At 43.5% G+C, this 21,407-nt stretch overlaps 1 protein-coding gene across 4 annotated transcripts in view; it reads left to right on the top strand.

The window, feature by feature from the left end:
• Positions 1–21,407, top strand: part of smg6 (SMG6 nonsense mediated mRNA decay factor) — a 340,784-nt gene that overhangs the window by 29,860 nt on the left and 289,517 nt on the right. For 3 of the 4 annotated variants that reach the window (XM_069910298.1, XM_069910296.1, XM_069910297.1), the window contains exons 7-8: positions 76–186; positions 2,086–2,307. In XM_069910298.1, the coding sequence (XP_069766399.1) occupies positions 76–186; positions 2,086–2,307 (333 nt within the window). The remainder of the gene's footprint in view (positions 1–75; positions 187–2,085; positions 2,308–21,407) is intronic. The other variant, XM_069910299.1, reaches the window with a different exon arrangement.

The raw sequence follows: 21,407 nt of genomic DNA, 5'->3' as shown, positions 1-21,407 counted from the left end.
ATTGGGTTCAGCTGAGCTTTGTCTGCACGTTAAATTTGTTTCATCTTTGCTTTTTTTTTGTTTTTCTTTTAACAGAGACGGAAGCTAGATGCTGTATACTATTACATGCGGAGTCTGGCTGCCAGTAATCCAATTCTGACAGCTAGAGAGAGTCTGATGAGCCTCTTCGAAGAAACCAAGAGGAAGGTCAGTCTGTTGCTCAGTGCAAGCAGCAAGCTGGCAGAGTTTTTGTGTGTGTGCGTGCGTGGGAGGGAGGAGGGAGAAGGGAGAGAGCAAGTGAATGAGCTTGGCTTTCGCTGGTGTTTACTTAGTCATAAACAGACCTTGGTGGCAGTGCTGGAAGGCTCTGTGAGATCTTTGTGACTTGTTGAGAACAGAAAAACAAGTTGGATGGGCCGTGTGAAAATGACCATTGCTGCCTTCTGCACGATTCTGATGGCAAGCTTGGCAAATGGACAAGCTGTGATCAAAGTCCTGGTCCTCTCAGAAAATAAACAGAATCAACTGTGCTTGAACACTTTGGGGAGGTTGAAAAGGCTGCATTCAGTTCTCGTCAGAGCGCAGGGTTATGCAAGGATATGTTGGGTAGTTTTTAAAAATGTATCTCTTTAAAACTATAGGAAAACGATGAAATTCACAGTTGACTTGCCGACATTACTCATACTATCTAGAGGGCTGAGACTGTTGGACCCAATACTGCGTCTGTATATAAATTCTGTGTAATTTGGGGTGACCATTCTCCACTAATGCATTCAGTCTGGTGTGTGACAGGAACAGATTTTCTTTACATTAATAGTAAATAAGAAAGATATATAGAACAGAAAAAGGCAAGAAATTTCACTTCTTTCTCTGAGAATTACTGCCTCACCATCAAGTACTCTCACGGTAGAAATGCCACAGGTTAGACACAGCATAAAGGTTCCTCTACACTCCCCTGTCTCTCATTCCCACATACTCCCCTTTTACTTAGACCTGTTTTTTCTTGTTCTGGGTATGAATAACTCTTTCATTCTGAAAGGCAGGAAAGCTGGAAGGTAAGAGGATAAACTTACCAGGTTAAGAACACAAGAAATAGGGGCAGGAGTTGGCCATTTGGCCCATTGAGCCTTCTCTACCATTCAACAAAATCAGGGCTAATCTGGCCTTGGTCTCAGTTCCACTTGGCTGCCTCTTCCCTATCAGTTAATTCTTCTACCACCAAAAATCTAAATATATTTAGTGAGGCAGCCTCGACTGCATTTTTTGGACGGATAGTTCCATACGTTCACTACTCTGAGTCAAGCCATTCCTCCTCATACCCATCCTAAATCTACTCCCCTGAATCTTGAGGCTCCTAAATCCTTGTCTTATCTGCCAGTGGATCCTACTGCTTTTCCTGTTCTGCTTTCTCATAGATACAGGATAAGGTTGTGGTCAAATGTGCCCTTCATTTTCATCCCCCCCCCCCCCCTTGCTCTGCTCTGTGTGGTGTTTGCATGAGCACCTCTCCCCCCCTCCCATTCCCAATCCTTTCCAAGGGTGGGGTGTGATCTGAGCTCAGTAGATTGGTTTTGTGATTCTTTATATCCATGTTTGGTATTGATTGATAGAACAATCTCTGGTTATCTCGGAAAGCGATCAAGTCCCTAATCCCATCAGGGAAATGAAATAGGCCGAAACTGCGAGAGCTACCACTTTGTTACCAGTCCCGAGTTAGATTCGTGAGCAGCTGAGACAGTGCTGGATGAGCTGCTCTGTCTTATCGAATCTTTGATGAAATTACCTGTGTCCATGCACAGTCTGCTCAATACACTCCTTCAGACCCACCAATGTGGTCAACTCCTTGCTGAAATGGCCCATCTGGTTTGAAAATGATCAGCTCAATTTCACATTTGCTGCTCTGATGGAGAGGTACAAATATAAAAAGTATGGCATTCTTTGTGTGTCCCTGCATTGTCTCATTGTTTTGTGAGGTCTTGTGTTGAAATTGAATGATAATTGGCTGTGAGGAACATTGGGAGATGTTCGGTAACGCACCTTCCCGTTACGGCCACCTGAACGGGTGTAGTGAAGAGACCACTTCATCAGTGCCTGTTTCCATTCCAGGCTGAGCAAGCCGAGTTCAAGAGGCACAAGGAATGTGATGGCAGCCCTGGCCCCAGAGCTAAGGGCAGAAGGCAAACCTTGGGGCAGGTCGGGGAAGATACCAGGAGGGTGGAAGTCTGGATTCACACCACCCATCCACACTTGTTGCAGGGGAGTGAATTGAACAGGGATGATGCAACCTCGGAGCAAGATGAAGACCTCGGAAATCTCTCCCCAAGTGATGTAAGTACATTGATAGCCTCTCTGACTAATAGAGTGGTGGAAACTAACTAGTTCACTGTTCACTAGCTTTGAAGAGAGAAGGAAGGAAAACTGCCCTTTCCCAATCTAGCTTAGATGAGATAGATCCCAGAGCACAATAATGTTTCCAGCGAGTTCAAGATCAATTAGGAGAGGCAGTGGAGGCTTAAAAATAAAATTGATTGACAAAAGAAATAAAAGCCTTAAAAAAAACATGTGTGTCAAGTATCTGGAATGCACTGTGGCTTTTCAAAAGGGAGCTGGATGTGTATTGGAAAGGAGAAGTTGTAGGCTCTGGAAGAAAGGGTGTGGGAGTAAGACTGAATAAGTGAATGTGGGGCTGAATGGCCTTCTGTGCTGTCACCTTTCTGAAATTTCGATCTTGCCAATGAATCCTTCTTGGAGTTAAACAGGAAAGTCTGCACAAGCTGTGATTGTAGTGTAATACACAAAAGTGCTGGAGAAACTCAGCGAGTCACCAGTATCTAACCCAATGTTTACCTTGACGAAGGCCTCAGGTCTAAAACCTTAGTCCTGAACCCTCGAGTTTTAGATTCTGCAACCCCCGGAAAATGACTGTGACCTTTCATTCGACCTACACCCTCAGCTTTGTTGACTCCAGGGAAAGCAGTCCCAGCCTGTTCACTCTCTCCATGTAACTCAGGCACTCCAGTCTCAGCAACATCTTTACTGCATCTTCTCCAGTGTAATCACATTCTTCCTATAGAATGGCACCCAGAATTTAAATATGATGTATTCTTTCCTGTTGTGGTGAAGCTGGTTTAGTGGCTGGCTTGATTTCAAAAATGTTCAGTGGCGCTAAAGTGGATAAAAAATCTATTAAGGTTTGACTAGGAATAAAATAGCAATTTCCCTTGCTCTACTCAAAGTATGCATGAGAATGTGACTGCAGTGCAGTGTTACAATTAGAACCTTGCACCTCATTGATTAGGAATGAGCATTTACTCTGAATGCATCTCACACACACATACACACACCACCACCACCAGCCATTTGAGTCAGTTTGTTTCCCTTCTGCTGAAGAATGACCACCTTTCTCACGCCTGTAAGATGTAAGAAAAGTAAACTTCAAACAAGCCAAATACCAATAAAAGCAAAGCTGATGTCTGGCATCAATAGACTACTACATGTTGAAGTGTTTTGTACACGTAAATTTCTATTTTATTTTCTCCACTTCAGGCTGACATGCCTCCCTCAATTGAAGAATAAGAAACAGATGAGACATTTCAATTTCACGTCTGCTCTGCAGAATGTCTGCGCTTCTTTGCCTTCAATCATTCAATTATTTATTAAGTAGTTTAAAAGGTTCAGTTTACATACTGTACAAGTTTGTTCCACTATAAGATTCTATATTCTCTTTGGTGCTGCAACAATGGAACAAAACAAGTATCACAGTGCTACTATGAATTGAAGCGGGTTGCAGATAGGGGAGGGTGGACTGTAAAAGTGAGCTGGCATTTGTACAAGCATGTTCTCCAGGCTGCAGAGATTTAGCTTACGATGGCTTTTGACGGTCCTGGCATTAATGCTGCAGTTACCAACTTGTTTCATCATCTTTTCTAAAAGTTTTCTCATTCTCTCTCACTGTTAGAGTGGTAACTGCTGACGCACAGACAGTTCCAGACAGTTAGCTTGGATCCTGACCACCAGTGCTGTCAGTGTGGAGTTTACGCTGTCATCCACCTGATGGAAAACATAACTTGAGAGGGGCGTAGATAGGCAAGATGGTCATGTCAAATACTAGAGGACATGGATTTATGCTGGGGGGGGGGGGGGGTGGTGGAATTTAAAGGAGATTTACCACACAAGAGTTTCTTACACAGCAGGGTAGGTGCCTGGAGCGGCATGCCAGGGGAAGTGGAAGAAACAGGTATGATAGAAACGTTAAAGAAACATTTAGACTGATGCATGAACAGGCAAGGAACTGAAGGAAGTGGACTGTACAGACAGATAGGATGAGTTAAACTTTGCTTCATGGTTGGCACGTGCTGGAGGGCCTTACACTGAGCTGGACTGTGTTTGGAATTCTTTTTCTGTGACTGCCTGGGTTTGCCCTGGGTGGTCCAGATTCCTCCCAAATCCCAAGGGTGTGTTGGTTGGTATTTAATTGCCCATTGTAAATTGTCCTTGGTGTAAGTAGAATGGGGGTTGATGGACATAGATGGAACAGGGCAAGTGTTGGGATGGGTTTACTCTGAAAGCTGACATCAACAGTGGAGGGAATGTTTAAGAAATTGCACCACATTCCAGGCTATAAGGAGATGTGCAAGTAGACACTGTGGAGCATGCATTTGTCGTAAGAGGACTGGCCTGTTTGGATTTGTTTCCAGTTTGTTTCTTCATTTCTTCTTGCTCCAACCCTGTTTCTGCTACGTGCTCTGGAGTAGTTGGTAATTTCAATAAAGGTTGCAAAGACTGGGCTGTAATGATTGCTCTTTATTAACATTAATTTTACACTACAAATATTGTCTCAGGCTTCAGCTGTGAGTTTACCTTGTTGTAGGTGAACCGCCAAAGATGTATTGATGTCAGTAGCTGCAGGTTTTGATTGAGATTTCAATGGTAAGGCTAGACTGTTGCTCCCATTCCTCGGAATTAACAATACCCTGCAGAAAATGGACACTTTGAAAAAAAAGCAATTTATATTTGGTGTGGCTTTGTGTGTATATCCACTTATAATCCTGCAGTTGGAGGTGTAAAAGAAAATCACTAAAACCACTGCTGGGAATCTAACATAAAAACAGCAAATGGTGGAAAACCTCAGCAGGTCAGACAACGTCTGCGGAACGGGCAACAGTTAACGTTTTCAGTCGGCAGCTTTCCATCGGAACTGGGATTTAAATTTGCATACTGAAATGTCACTTTGTTTTTGACAAACTACAACTGGATATTGATCTATCCTTTTACATTTCTGACTTGTTTTTCTCTCTCTCTTTCCCTTATCCCTCTGACTCCTTTCCTCTAGCTCTGCATTCACAAAGGCACCCCTTCCCCTGATCACTTCTCATCTTTCCTCTCCCCCATCCTTCTACCCATGTCCAATTATCACCCTTTGCCTGCTGCTCTGTGCTCCTCCCCTTACTCTTTCTCCCCTCCTCCGACAGCCTTTTTATTGAGGCACCTGCCTAATTTTTCCTCATTCCTTGAAGAAGGCCTCAGGCTTGAAAATCTGGTTGTTTATCTTTACCTTCTCTACATTACGTTAGTCCAACACCATGCATCCTTGTCTTATGGATGAGTCTTTCTGCGGCACCTTCTCGAATGCCTTCTAGAAATCCAAGTGCACAGCATCCACCTGTTCCCCCCCATCCACTGTGTTTGTAATATCTTCAAAGAACTCCAGGAAATTTGTCGAGCAGGACCTGCCCTTTCTGAATGTATGCTCCGTTCTCCTGCTGGAACAATTTCTATCCAGACATCTCGCAATTTCTTTTCTTAATGATAACATCAAGCATTTTCCCCAACTACAGGTAATTTGCCTATAATTACCTACATTTTTAAACAATGGTGGCACATTTGCAGTATTCCAATCTGCCGGGACCTGCCCAGTATCCAGAGAATTTTGGTAAATCGTCAAAAATGCCTCTACTATTACCTCTGCCATTTTTAGTACCCTGGGATGCATTCTTTTCCATCAGGACCAAGGGACTTGTCTACCTTTAGAACTACCTGTTTGCTCTGCACTGCCTCTTCAGTGATGGTGATTGATTCACTTCCCATCGTATCCTTAACATCTCTCTTTGACATATTAGACATGCCCTTTACTGTGAAGACCAACATAAAATAGACGTTCAAGTCCTCTCCCATTTTTTCATTACTCAATATTAATTCCTGCTTCTCATCTTCCACATCAACCACTCTCTTCTGCTTTATATAATGTTAAATCCTTTTACTATCTGTTTGTATATTCTGTGCAGGATTTCCCAATCTTCTGGTGGCTCCTGCTCCTCCTTCCAGTTTGTTTTACATGGGGGTGAGGTTCTTTGTTGATGGTTCCATACAGCACCTTGCTTTGCCCACATGTAACAAGGGATTAGGATATGAGGGATGATTGACAGCTCCTGTCTGTACTCCTTGGAGTTCAGAAGAATGAGGGGGACCTAATAGAAGTATTTTCAATGTCAAAAGGCCTAGACAGAGTAGATGTGGCAAAGTTGTTTCTCATGGCAGTGGAATCTAGGACAAAAGGGCATAACTTCAGGATTGAAAGGCACCCATTTAAGACAAGGTGCAGAGAAATTTCTTTAGCCAGAGAATGGTGAACCTCAAGTATTTGCTACCACAGGCTCCTATGGAGGCCAAGTCGTTGTCTGTATTTAAGGCAGAGATTCATAGGTACATGTATCTCAATAGTTAGAGTATCAAAGGTTATTGGGAGAAAGTGGGGGAGAGGGGGTGAGTGGAAGAATGACTTAGCTCAGTGATTTTCAAACTTTTTCTTTCCACTCATCCACCTTAAGTATTCCCTATGCCATAGGTGCTCTGTGATTAGTAAGGGATTACTTAAGGTGGGATGTGAGTGGGAAGGGAAGGGAGAGAACCACTGCTTGAGACCCAATTGTTACTGAAATATTTTGCTTGAGAGAAATTGTCACTGGCCCATTTCCTTTGGAGTTATGAAACTGTGCACATAATGAGTCAATTAGGGACGATTTAAACAGTGGTTCTCAACTTGTTTTCCACACTCACATCCCACCTTAAGCAATCCCTTACTAATCATAGAGCACCTATGCATAGGGATTACTTAGTGGTACATGAGTGGAAAGAAAAAGTTTGAAAACACTGAATTAGCTCATGATGGAATGGTGGAGTGGACCTGATGTGACGAATGGCCTACTTCTCATGTATTTTATGTAAAGTTTTTTTTTGTATTTTTTATAATTTTTTATTTTTCACACTATAAACCATACTGACCAAAATACATACAGACATTTTTCTCTTGAATATATACAGTGTCATTTTTTGATGTCTGCCAAGCTCCTCTCTGGCGAGCCTTGCTGTACTAGTTAAGTAGAGATAAGTTTTGTCACGCAAGTACCAGGCAATAGCCATCTACAAAGGGGATATGAACCTCATATCCTGGCAATCGTTGCCAAGTACTGTACTCCCATCATCAACATCCAGGGCATAGCAGCATAAATGGGTGACTGCAAGAGCAGCTCAGAGACTGAGTATGACCTCCTGACAGCCTGGAGTCTTTTCACCATCTACAAGGTACAGGTCAGGATTGGGAAGAATTCTGTGATGAACACAGGTCCAACTACTCTCAGAAGGTTGTAATCATCCACTTTCTTGTCTATGTAGGGATATGTAATAAAGCTTGGGTAGCAGCACCCACATCCCCTGAACAAATGCCACTGTCATTTCGCTTCCTCGAGACTGGATGAAGCCACAAAACACATTTGATGGTTGAATATTTACCCAGTTTGTTCCAGTGAGCTCTTAACTCAGGATACGAGAGAAACCTGAGGTGAGAGTAACCTATTTTTTTTGAGGGGGATATATCGGCTCTGTGTTCTTGAAATAATTTACATCATGCTAAATTTACTTTTAATGAACAAAAGCAATCCTGGTGAGGTTTTGAAGATTCACACTTGTTTGAGACTAGCAATAGGTGTCTGAAACCAACCAGCGATGTTTATTTCTGGACATTGCACAATGTGTGGACATGCTGAGCTGTGTGACTGCTGGCTCACTCGATTATTCCGACTGCTGCGGTGTGTGATTGCCTGCTTGGACCACAGGCGCAGCAATAATATGGTAAGGTCTGTGTGTCAAAGATTATACAAAATGTGGGCAGCTAACCTGCTGAAGGCCCTTCCAAGAGCATGTACAGCTGCTTTGGCAAAGTACTGTCAGATGTTCAGAACTGTTGACAAATGAATATATTCTGTCATAAAATATGTTATATCATTGGTCAGATGGGCGCAGAAGACACTGTCCTTGCCATGCACCAGTGCCAGCCCGAGACATGGGCTTCCTGACCTCTTCCAAGGCTGCCCATGACTGCATCAGCAGCTTAGGCCGTCGATTGGAAAGGACCTGGGCAGGAAAAAAGAAACCAGGGAGTGAAGATCTTCTGGCAGTTTGGGGACGTTATGAATATGGACATGTTGGGGCATTCTGCTCCATCACAGAGGGATAATTTTGGGCAGATATGGATGGAAGGGTTTGGAAGGTTGTGACCAAATGCAGGTAAATGGGGCTGTAGCCCAGAATGCAAACTTGGTCGGAATGTAACAGATGGGCTGAAGGGCCTTTTGCATATTCTGTGAATCTATAAATAATATTGCTGTCTCCAGTATCCTGCTTACCCTACCATTTCTTACAGAAAAGAGTTTCACAGAATTGGTAGATCTGGGTGGTTTCTATATGGAATAATAAATATATGTGAGTTACAGGCTAGAGCAGTGGTTCTCAACCTTATTCTTTACATTCAGATATCACCTTAATGAATCCCTTACTAAGCACAATGCCCCTATGGCATCCTATGGGGATTGAGGGAGATGTGAGAGGGGAATAGATTTGTGTACAATCTACAGGCTGGAATTTGGTTGAGGGGTTTTGGAGGGCACAGTGATTTCCAGACTGGAATTTGACAGGGTTCCTGAGTGCATAGAGAGTGACAATTATGGGTTGGAATGTGGATGAGTTGGGGAAAGTGGTTCCCATGAAGAGCGATTGAGTTGCAGGCTGGAATCTAAGGGAAATTCAGGAGATGTGTACATAGGGGGCAAATTATTGGCTGGATTTTGGATGAGGAGTTTGGGGGTGGGTTTCGTGTGCAGAGTGGCTGAGTTGCAGGGTGGAATCTGGTTGAGGGGATTAAGGTGGGGGTTTCACGCAGAGTCGCTGAGTGAGTTATATGCTGGCATCTAATTGAGAACAGCATCTGATGGTTATCTGATCATTGACCGTTTTCTGAACTCTGGGAGATAACTGGCTAGAAATGGGCTTCAGCTTTTGGTTTTAATATATGGCATACTGTTTATGTTTTATGTGAAGATTGCAATCAGTTTTGGCTTCTTTCCTTGGCAGGAATAGCGGTCAGGGCCTGCTGACTATCTTGGGGAGATCTGTTTTTGTGATGTGCACTTGGTGGGTTTAATCTGTTGAATGGATTCTGCCTCACTTTATTGTGTCCATTGAATACCTTCTGACTGGCCATTCCTAATACAGTGCCTGTAAAATCTTGAGGCTGAGCCTCAGTAATCCCATGTGGGTACCCCCATGGCACCTTTCAGAGAGGCCATTCATGGTGAGCACCAGGGTAACGTGTCAGGGAGCTGACAACATGGGAGCCATCAGATAATCATCCTATCAACAGGTTCTCATCATCCCAACGTTTCTGAGATGTGGTGAGCTTGATCTTGGAGCTGTTCTCATAAGGTTTTATAGCATGAAAGCCTCTCCTTCAACCCAACTTGTCCATTCCGACCAAATTGGCTACCCAGACTAATTCCATTTGCCTGCAGTTGGCTGGTATCTATCTAAACCTTTTCTAGCCAAAAACCTTCCCAAATGTATTTTAAGTGTGGCTGTTGTACTCACCTCTACATTTCTGCAGGTGGCTTGATCCACATATCCACACCCTCGATGTGAAAAAGATATCCCCCAGATCTCTTTTAAATGTTTCCCCTCTCACCTTCCAACTTGTGCCTTCTAGTTTTAGTCCTCCCCTGCTGTGGGGAAAAGACTGTGTACCTTGCACGCACCCTTCGTGATTGTACATACCTCCATAAGGTCGCCCCTCAGCCAGGGATAAAACTCCAGCCTATCCAGTTTCTCTTCATATTCCCAGTAAAACTCTTGTGAATCTATTTTAGCACCTTTTCCCGCTTAATTATATCTTTCCTACAGGTGGGCAACCAGGAATGGCCACAGTACTGTTTGCAAAACTACAGTCCATCTTGTGCAGTTGACTTTGTACACTGACTTTGGCAAGAGTGCCAGACACCACTTTCACCACCTATCTCTGTTCCATTTGGCAGTATCACAGGTGACACCAAACTAAACATGGGGAACTTGTGCTAATGGTAACTCTTCTTTAACCAGTACCACCGTACGAGAGCTCACTGTCGGTTGGAGATCGTGAAATTGGAATTCACATTGCTGCACTGCATGAACAGAAAGTCCGACCAAGATGTAATGAAGAAATGCTCCTAAGATTTCAGTTTATTAACTTGGGGTAATCCCATGGGCAGAGGTTAAGGGTATTTAGAGGTGTATGTAATCATGAATGGTATTGGTGAGGTAAATAAACTGACTTCAGTGGCGGGTCAGAGAAGAGGACATATTTTGAAGATTATTGGTAGAAGAGCCAAAGCAGAAAAGAGAATTCTTTAATGCTGGAATTGTGATCTGGATCCCTCTGCCTGAAAGAATATTGAAAGCAGGTTTGGTAATACATTTCAAAAAGAAGTTGGATAAAAATGTTTGGGAATGAGCAGGGGAGTGGGGCTCTCATTGAGCCAATGCCACACAACGGGCAGAATGGGATCTTGCAATTCTCTGAATTGTGGCATGTGCTTAGTTTACAAATATATATGTAATGGAGTTGCAGTTGTTTTTGTGATCAACAGGTGGGGCTGTTCCAGCTGATGCTGCATTGGGAGCATTATGGGCTTCATCTGAGTGAAAGCTGTGGTATTTTCAGTAGGGAAGATTTTGGTAGGCTGCTGGGTGCTGAGAGGAAGCTGTCATCCATGTTTAAAAATCAGTTTAAATTTCAGCTCGACTACTTCCAACAGAAACATCCACGAAAAACTGCTTTAAATCTACACCAGCTTGTGCCTTATTGCTGCAGGGACCTGGTGCTTGACCATCTTGTTACTTTCCATTCCAAGATGCTCAGATCACTACTTCTCTTCCCACGGCTTGCCCTCCCTCATCACTGTGCTGTTCCAGTTCCGGCCTCAAGCACCCTGCATGTTGCTTCACAATAAGTGACCATGTGTTCTGGAATGTCCCATCCAAAGCCACATTCCTGTAACGTGCTCCTAAACACCCTGCTCTCTTCACCTCTTAAACTCTCTCCTGGCTCAATGTCAGATGATGCTCCTGTGATGCCCCTTGAGAGATTTTGGTTTGATAAAGATGTTGGAATTGGGTAAAGTGGACTGGGATATGTTCTCAATGTAAAACTGCAGACTCTATTGGTCAAGAAGAAAATGCTGGAAATCCTCAGCAGATTGGGTGGTGCCTGTGGAACGAGAAATGGGTAATGTTCCGATAACATTTCTGACAGAGGATCTTTGACTTGAGATGTTAATTTGGATTCCCCTGCACCAAAGCTGCCTGACAAGTGGGAGTTTCCAGCATCTTTTCATTTCATATGTTTATCCTGATGCTAAATCCAGGCTGCCCTCCACCCACGTCTGGCTCGCCTTTTGTAATGACTTGGTCTTCCTGGAACTTTGCTCAGATTGCTGTGTATGTTGGGATCAGAAATATTGCATGCTGCTGCCAGCCTGTGATATACCTCTTGGGATGGATACAGTGCATTATATTCTTATGGAGCAGTAGTTACCAAAGCCCTGGGAAGAAATCTTTCAATTTGTATGATGTTGTGGGTTAGGGCATCAGTTATCTGGAGCCCTGTGCGCGGCGAAGAACCCAGCATTGTCACCAAGGTGCACATGCTGTTTAGTAAACTGTTTCTGAGATGTAATGTGAGAGGTATTGGGGATCTTCTCCCAAGGGCAGGGAAGCTGGGGTTTCTGGGTAGATGTTGGACTGATGGGGAGGCCAGAGTTTCTCTGAATTCCTTGTGTATACAGTTGGAATATGGATATTATTACTGAACATGTAAATAAATGGTAGGGTTAAAATAATTACAAGCAAAATAAAACTTGGCAAGGGGGTGAAGGAATGAGCAAGGGAGTTCAGGTTTGACTGAGCAATCAGGTGAATTTGGTGCACGTTAGCAAGACAACAATAGTTGAGCCATTTCTGTAATAGTGTATTTGAATCCATTGTAGGAGGTTGTGAAGTTGACATCTCAGTAACTCATTCCCAGTATTAAAGAAGTGTTAGTGTTCAGCTACCTTTAACTTGATTTGTATTAAAGAGGAGGGTTTTCAAATGAAGATTGCTCTGAGTTATCTTGCTAGTGCAGCCTTTGGAGAGGAGTTTGAAGATGAAGCGACTTTCCTTTGGGGGCCACTCCTGCACTTGGACTAAAAGTGTTTTTGGAGCCCTGCACCTTTCTGTATTAAGCGATGAAGCATTGTGTTTGATATCAACAATTTATTTTTAACTATAGGCATTGAATAAGGTCATAAGAAGCAGAAATAGACTAACAACCTCCTCATACCATATAACAATTACAGCATAGATACAGGACAACTTCTAGTCCAGGGGTGGCCAAACCGCGGCTCTTTGACCTTTAATATGCAGCTCGCTGCTCGTCTCCCCCACTCGCCTGCCCGACTTGCGCTTCCGGTCTCTCTCCCTCACCCGCACGAGTCGCGCTGCCGGTCTCTCTCCCTTGCCCTCCCGACTCGCATCTTGAATAGCCTGATATTTGTAGCATTGTATTTTAGTCATAAAAAAATCTGATTTTGTAAGGTGGAAATCTGATTAAAATATCTCATTTTTTGGGTTAATATTTTTACATATTTGTTTCTGTGATTACAGAAACTAATACAAATTAACAGTTTAAAAACTGCAGGCATGAATAAATATTATTGCATTTCTTAAAATTTATATAAAATTTTTTGTTGCAAGATGTGTATGTAACAATAAAAACGTATGTGTGAATTTTGTTCTTGTCCTGCGGCTCTCAAGCATCTGAGCTTTATCGTTTGTGGCTCTTACATTAAGCAAGTTTGGCCACACCTGTTCTGGTCCATGCTGAAATCCAACTTCTCCTTAAATGCTAATATCGAGCCTGCCTCCGCTACTTCGTCTGGAAGCTCGTTCCACACACCACTCTCTGAGTAAAGAAGTTCCCCCTCAGGTTTCCTCTAAAATTTTGTCCCCTAACTCTCAGCTCATGTCCTCTTGTTTGTATCTCCCCCTTTCTTAAAGGAAAAAGTGTCTCCACGTCAACTCTACCTATACCCCTAATACTTTTAAATATCTCAATTAATTCCCCTCTCAACTTTCGATGCTCCAAAGAATAAAGACCTAACTTATTTAGCCTTTCCCTATAAGTTCCTCAACATGGTTATCCAACTGCACGAAAACCAACAAGGTCGGGTCAGATACAGCAATGAGCTCTCTGAACCCTTCTCCATTAACAATGGCGTGAAGCAAGGCTGTGTTTTCGCACCAACCCTCTTTTCAATCTTCTTCAGCATGATGCTGAACCAAGCCATGAAAGACCTCAATAACGAAGACGCTGTTTACATCCGATACCGCACGGATGGCATTCTCTTCAATCTGAGGCGCCTGCAAGCTCACACCAAGACACAAGAGCAACTTGTCCGTGAACTACTCTTTGCAGACGAAGCTGCTTTAGTTGCCCATTCAGAGCCAGCGCTTGATGTCCTGTTTTGCGGAAACTGCCAAAATGTTTGGCCTGGAAGTCAGCCTGAAGAAAACTGAGGTCCTCCATCAGCCAGCTCCCCACCATGACTACCAGCCCCCCCCCACATCTCCATCGGGCACACAAAACTCAAAACGGTGAACCAGTTTACCTATCTCGGCTGCACCATTTCATCGGATGCAAGGATCGACAACGAGATAGACAACAGACTCGCCAAGGCAAATAGCGCCTTTGGAAGACTACACAAAAGAGTCTGGAAAAACAATCAACTGAAAAACCTCACAAAGATTAGCGTATACAGAGCCGTTGTCATATCCACACTCCTGTTCGGCTCCGAATCATGGGTCCTCTACCGGCATCACCTACGGCTCCTAGAACGCTTCCACCAGCGTTGTCTCCGCTCCATCCTCAATATTCATTGGAACGACTTCATCCCTAACATCGAAGTACTCGAGATGGCAGAGGCCGACAGCATCGAATCCATGCTGCTGAAGATCCATCTGCGCTGGGTAGATCACGTCTCCAGAATGGAGGACCATTGCCTTCCCAAGATCGTGTTATATGACAGAGGTGCACCAAAGAAGAGGTACAAGGACTGCCCCATTGACCACCGCCAGTGGGCTGATATCGCCTCAAACCGTGCATCTTGGCGCCTCACAGTTCGGCGGACAGCAACCTCCTTTGAAGAAGACCGCAGAGCCCCCCTCACTGACAAAAGACAAAGAAGGAAAAACCCAACACCCAACCCCAACCCACCAATTTTCCCCTGCAACTGCTGCAACCATGTCTGCCTGTCCTGCATTGGACTTGTCAGCCACAAACGAGCCTGCAGCTGACATGGACATTTACCCCTCCATAAATCTTCGTCCGCGAAGCCAAGCCAAAGAAGAAGAAAGACCTTGTAACCCTGGCAACATTCTAGTAAATCTTCTCTGTACTCTCTCCAAATTGTTGATATCTTTCCTTTTCTTCGGTGAGCAAAACAGTACACAATACTCCAAATTTGGCCTCCCCAAAGCCTTGTACAATTTTAACATAATATCCCAGCTCCTGGACTCAATGCTCTGATTTATAAAGGCCAACATGCCATAAGCTTTCTTCACCACCCTATCCACATGTGACTTTACCTTCAGGGAACTATATACCATCATTCCTAGATCCCTCTGTCCTTCTGCACTCTTCAATGCCCCACCATTAACCTTGTATGTCCTATTTTGATTAGCCCTACCAAAATGTAACACCTCACACTTATCTGCTTCACTATTCAGTGGATCATGGCTGACATATTACCTAATTTTCCTACATTAATCAGATATCCCCAAATTCTCTCTATCTAAAACTCTGTGGCCTCTGTCTGGAATATACTCATCCACTGAGCTTCCACATCTCACTTTGGTTTAAAATTCTAAAGACTCACTACCTTAATTCCCATCATCTCTGCCGTGTATGACTGAATCATTAATTTGAAACTGAAATTCTCGATGTTTTGGCCAAGGGAAATTCAACTCTGTATCATTTTGCCCATACCTTGTTGAAGATCGCAAGCCCGAAACGTTGGTTAGTATCTTTATCCTTGCTATATAAAATATGCTGAGTTTCTCCAGCTTTGCGATTTTACTCTGTATCTCCCCTGTCAGCACCCTGAAGAACTTTGTGCATTTGCATGAGATCACTTTTCACTCTGAACTTCAGAGTATAGATCCAGTCTGCTTAAACTGTTCTGTTCAAGAAAGCATCCCAGCAATCGATCTGGTAAAATGCTGCAGTATTCCCATAGTCAAGTAGTTTGTTCCTTGTTAAGAGACCATATATGTCCACAATGTTCCAGATGTGGTCTCACCAAAGTAAGATAGCTCTGCTCTTGTTGTCAAATCCTCTTGCAGTAAAACAACAAAATACCATTATAATAAACTACAGGTTTACATTCAGTGATTCAGGTGCCTGAACAAAAACACCTTTCAATCTCTCACCATTAAATCTCTCACCTTAGTACTTTATCGACAAAAGGGCAAGAGTGGAACTGTCATACTTCAGTAGTTCAGGGTACTGGTGAATCCCCATCTGGAATGATGTACATGGGTCTGATCTCCCTACCAATAGATTACTGAGTGCAGTGAAGATCCACCAGGATTCACTGGACTGGGATAGTGTGGTTGTCATATGAAGAGATTAAGTCAGCTATGCCCTTCACTGAGTTTATAAAGATGATGTGTGACTTAATTGAAACAAAATTTTTACCAGACTTCAGAGGTGAATTATTGGGATATTCTACCCAGCAGGCTGCGGTGGACATTCCCTGAGTATGTTCAAGAAAGAGACAGACATTTTTTTTAAACTTGAATGAAATTGATGTCTATGGGGTTGGTTCAGGAAGGTAGTGCTGAGGTAAAAGAACAGCTGTGATCATATTGAATAGTGGAATTGGCTGAGGAACCAAATGGCATTGTCTTGCTGCTAATGGTCAAACATAATTTTCATTTCATAAACCTATGTGGCCTCTACTGTGCTGTGTCAGCATGTTCCGTACTACTGATGTCAGGTTAACTGGCCTGTTGTCCCCTGTTCTCTCCCACCCTTTTAACTGCAATAGGTTTACATTTACTGCTTTGCAATCTGGGGCAACTGTTAACTGTTTTCGATTCTCGGAAATTACGGAAGACTGTAATGGCTACCTTGGAAACCATAGGTCATCTAGAATTTATCATCTTTTAGACAATTAATTTCTGCATTCTAGATTTGGTTAAACTCGTGCTCTTGACCACATTTATTTAGGCCCTAGTTCTCCACTATTTCCAGGAGGTTTCATTGGTGAAGTACTTTAGTTCTCAAGCATACTTGGTAGTGTGAAGGAGCTTGTGGATTGTTGGTTATGGTAAGGAAGGAACTGAAATCTGAATGAACAGCTGGCCTGATTATTCAATTATATTGCCGCACAAGCCTGAATTTGGCTCTGATGTCAGCGGAGTGCATTCTGTGATCTTCAGCATTTTAAAGTATAACCGGTTGGGATTTTGATTACAGTTGGGATCAAAAGTGTCCCCACAGGAAATTCTTCACACCCCTTCTTCTTACCATGTCAGATTGCTGCACCTGGTTTCAGTAGGTGATCAGTAATCACTAATGAAACCTCCTGTGACATGGGTAGTCTCAACTGGAGCTGCTGCAGGAGTTGAATCAATTTAAAGTTTTTTTTGTTCCACATGCAGTATCCAATTACTGAGTATGTTGTGTCATTAGTGGGAATGTCAGTTAAATGGTTAATACAGATGAGCTCATGATCTAATCATTGACCTTGTATTTTCTCTTAGGATAGTGTTCAAAAGCTAAATATTCTAAACCCACATCACATGGATTGGCTCATTTGCACTTGCATTGCCTCCAGTTACATTGGAACCAGTCCATCAAGCAATGTAATGCACAATTTAATCCCTCCACCTCATTAGCAATATTTTTTGCCAATTCTCACTCCTTCCTTTCCCTGAGAAGCTGACTGCTTTCATGAGTGCCACCCCACCTCTGCTCTTCAGCAAAGGAGTAAAAAATGTGACTTGCACGTCTGCACCTGAGCTCTTGGATGGGGTGACCTTTGTAGTGCACAGGCTCCACTTTTTCCAAAGCTGTGAATGGTATAATCGTTGCCACATAAAATCGGCACTAACTCATGATAAGCTTTGGAGATCTTGCCCATCAGTATTGCATCCTCAAAGTTCAAGTTCATTATTATCTGATTGTATGAGTACAACCCAATGAAACAGCATTCTTCGGTTCTCAGTGCAAGAACATGCGAACAAAAATTCAAACATAACACACATACAGACAAAAAAATACATATGCAGTACTGATTTAACTATTGTTAAATAGTTGAGTCACGGAGGGTTTGTACAAGCAGTTCATCGGTTGTTCAGCAGTCTCACTGCTCATCGGAAGACGCTGTTTCTCAGCCTGGCTCTGATGCTGCTGTATCTCTTTCCTGATGGGAGAAGCTGGAAGACACTGCCTCTTCTCTACCTTGTGATGAACATCTACACAGAAAGCAGTTGAAACTCGATGATTAAATCTGCTCTTAGGGCCAAAGGAACATGGGAGAGCCATCCACAAAATCTGGATGATCATGTACAGCAGGTATGAAGGGCTAAATGGCTTAATTCTATTTTTATACAAATTGCCTCACAACGTAGGAGAAGCAACTTGGCCTATCAACTACATTTGCTCAGAAAGAATGCCTTTCCCTCACTTATCTCTGCACTTCAAAGTGACTGGATATAACACAAGTTATTTACACCACCAATCAAACGACTGACCCACTCATCTTTGGGATTTGGAAGAAAACCGGAGCACCTGGGGGAAACCACACAGTGCTGGAAGTCAGGAACCTGTGTTATTGGAACCATGAGGTAGCTACACTACCTGCAATAGCACTCTGGCCTCAGTGTCAGAAAGTGAATTGTTTGACTAAGTTTGAAGATTTGAATTCATAACTTTGGCAGTGAAATAGGCTGCCCAGATTAAGTTGCCATCTGTTGAGTGAGACAGATTGAGGCCCCATCCTCCTGCTCAAGGTAGATTTAATCTATCTTTTAGCCGTGGGCAAGACTAGTTGAACAGCACTGTTTTTTGACTGGTCTTTTATCTCTGACAAATTTACTGTTATCACTGCAACATTTTCCCATTTCCCTACTTGCTCTCTCTGTTCTGGTCCGCGGCCTTGAAGATCACCCCAAAGTCCGTTCACACGAAAGTCAGCGAAAGAAGCCTTCATCCCCACACCCAGGGCTGGATTTCAGTGGTTTTTACAGTCATGATTGATTGCATGCATTTGATATTTAATTGCTGCAGGAAAAATTGAAATCTGAAATCTTAAGCAGTCCTTTGTCTGAAAGTGTTTAGTGTATTGCCAGCACTGCCACCTGCTACTGGGAAGGGTAACTTGTTTACCTGGAGGATTGTGTGTCTGGGTGGGCCACAACCATTGTCTGCTTTTGAAGGGGCAGCAAAGGTCACTGATGGCAATGTTAATGCCTCATTTATAGCTTTCAACTGAACTGTTTTCTCTTTCTGATGATCAACGATAGCACATTGACCTTTGAAAAGTGGAGTCCTTATATTGAAGTGAATTGAGCACACTTCTGTGAAGGGGTAGGAATCCTACACAAAACCTCACAGATGATGCTGGAAATTACATGCTTGTGATAAAATTCTATTTTCCATATCGGCTTGATAGGGTTCATTCACATGCAACCTTTCACCCAGTTTTAACCTTTAAGCAGGATCCAGTTACTCACCTCAGTCAGGTACATGGAGAAGGGGATTTTTTCATGATGCAATGTTGACTCCTAATTTGATTGTCAAGAAATAACAACTTCAGGTGGTTCCACGTGCCCATTATTCAGTGTATTATAGGGTGATGAATGGCATTCTCTGCAGTGTTGCTCCCCCCTCCCCCCCAAAACTCTGGGACATTGAGCTTTGATTTCCCTAAACTTGTCTAATATGCGTAGGATTAGACCAAGTCTCATCTGGGAAGGCTTTGCTTTTGCCGTATTTGTATCAACAGTGATCACAGATCATTCTGGAATCTTCTGGAGAGAATATTCACATTCGGTGTTTGGTTCAGCAGAAAGTCAGGCCACCAATTGCTCAGTTACTGCTGCCAGCAGGACCAGGGGCTGGTGATTTACATAGGAGCTGGTGTACGTGCAATGTTCAGTGCAGCCCAAAATAATTTAAAACAGATAAAAGAATCTTGACTTTTGGTGGTTGGTTGAAAGAAGCTCATGTGAGAACTGTGCTTGTTGGTATGAACTTTCTGTGGTTTGACTGGGGCCAACTTTACCTCAATCAAAACTGGAAAGATTAACAAGTACTTTCCCATCTTTATATTCCATTCTGTTAACTAAACAGATTAAATTCAAGAAAGCTGGAACCTAAAATTTTGCTGGACTCGATGCTTATCTCTGGCATCATGTTGTTACTTCCATTAGGACTTTAGGATTGTGGTGCCTGGTCTGTGCAGAGGGAGCTCTACTCTGTGTTCCACCCATGTGGCCCTGACCTGGCAGGCTGTGCTGGAACAGTATGGAGGCAATTTTCCTCTGTATCAATCAGTATTTTCCCTGTTATGGGAGAGTTTGACGGATAATATCGTGGGAGCTTTCCTCCATGTCTAATCTGATTTACTAACAACAGCAAACAGTTAAATTAAAACATTGTCCTTGTCCAGGAGGCACTTCAGGCCTGCGGTATCCAAACACTATCCCCTGACACCTCTCCCCTGCACCTTTACTTAGGAAATGCAGCACTTGTTCTCCACAACCTCCCTCACTTGCTTTTCTCAATGAGACCTAAGCTTGTGCCACCTCCAGCCTGGTCCACTGCAGTTGATGCTAAGGACATGGTCTCCCCTCCATCACTGAAACCAAGTGCAGAGCAGGTGACCATTTGGTGGAACACCTGCACTCTGACGACACCGACCATCTCAAGCCTCTGGTTGGAGGTCATTTTCACTCTCCTTCCCGCTGTCGTGCCGAGTTGTCTGTCCTCAACCTTCTACATTGTGAAGGAGATTGCAAGGACAGCACCTTGTATTGGCCTGTGGTGTGAAGACTGAATTTTTCAGTGCTCTCCTTCCACTGCCTTATCACCCCCTCGCCCCCTCCTTCCCATTGAGCCTGCCTGTTCAACAGTAAGCTGGTTATTCTGAGATAGGTGGTGGATACGTCTAGGCTGGAGAAGCTGGAGAGGAAGTGCCTTGCAGTGTAATGAATAGACTGGTGTCACATACAGGCTGGGTTCGTGCACTTTGTGACCTCGGTCACTCAAACCACTACTGAAGTGGTAGATCACCACAATTCATTTTAAGAAGTACTGCTGGTTTCCAGTACACTTGTTTTGCTGTCGACAGCCAGTGTGTGCCAGGTTGCAGTTACGTTGGTTAGACTCAAAACCACATGCTCGCAGTGAATGTGGCGCAGCGACGTGACAAGATCTGTGTAGCTGTTGCGAAGCTGCAGGTTGGAGCCAGCCATACTGCAGCTCGTCAGGCTCTCCTCACCCTCCATACGGAGCAGACCATTCCATGGAATCCTTCGTGCTTCTTCCCTCCTGTATTGCATCCATTCATTTAAGGCTACGTTTAAATTTCAATGTGAAGAGCATCTGCACTGGAGGCTGTTTTATTTTTATGTTAGCACGTTATCCTTTCCTTTCCCATGTGAAGCGGAACACTCCAGTCAGCCACTGAAGGAACTGAAGCTGCCCAGATACTGTTTGCATTTATCACTGCTCTTGGGATGCAGTGGGGGCGGAGAACTTTTGTGGGAAATTAGTTGAAGTTAGATCCTGAGAAGCAAGGTCTGCAAGAGGAGGTTATTGGGTGAGCCAGTAGCCAGACTGCAAGCTCTCATGACTCACCCCCTCCTCCCTTCTGGGTGAAGCTGTCTTATGGCTGGAGAGATCTGTGTTCCTGTGGAATCAACTACATGCTGGTCAATAAGTATAAGCTAGTGCACATGACCAATCCTCACATGGATAGAGTGTTGATAACATTTTCATCAAAGATTGTGGGGTGGGA

Source organism: Narcine bancroftii, chromosome 14 (assembly GCF_036971445.1).
Source record: "Narcine bancroftii isolate sNarBan1 chromosome 14, sNarBan1.hap1, whole genome shotgun sequence".
NCBI classification, from domain to species: Eukaryota; Metazoa; Chordata; class Chondrichthyes; order Torpediniformes; family Narcinidae; genus Narcine; species Narcine bancroftii.
The sequence above is the reverse complement of the archived record's forward strand: the minus strand, read 5'-3'. Positions and strand labels throughout refer to the sequence as shown.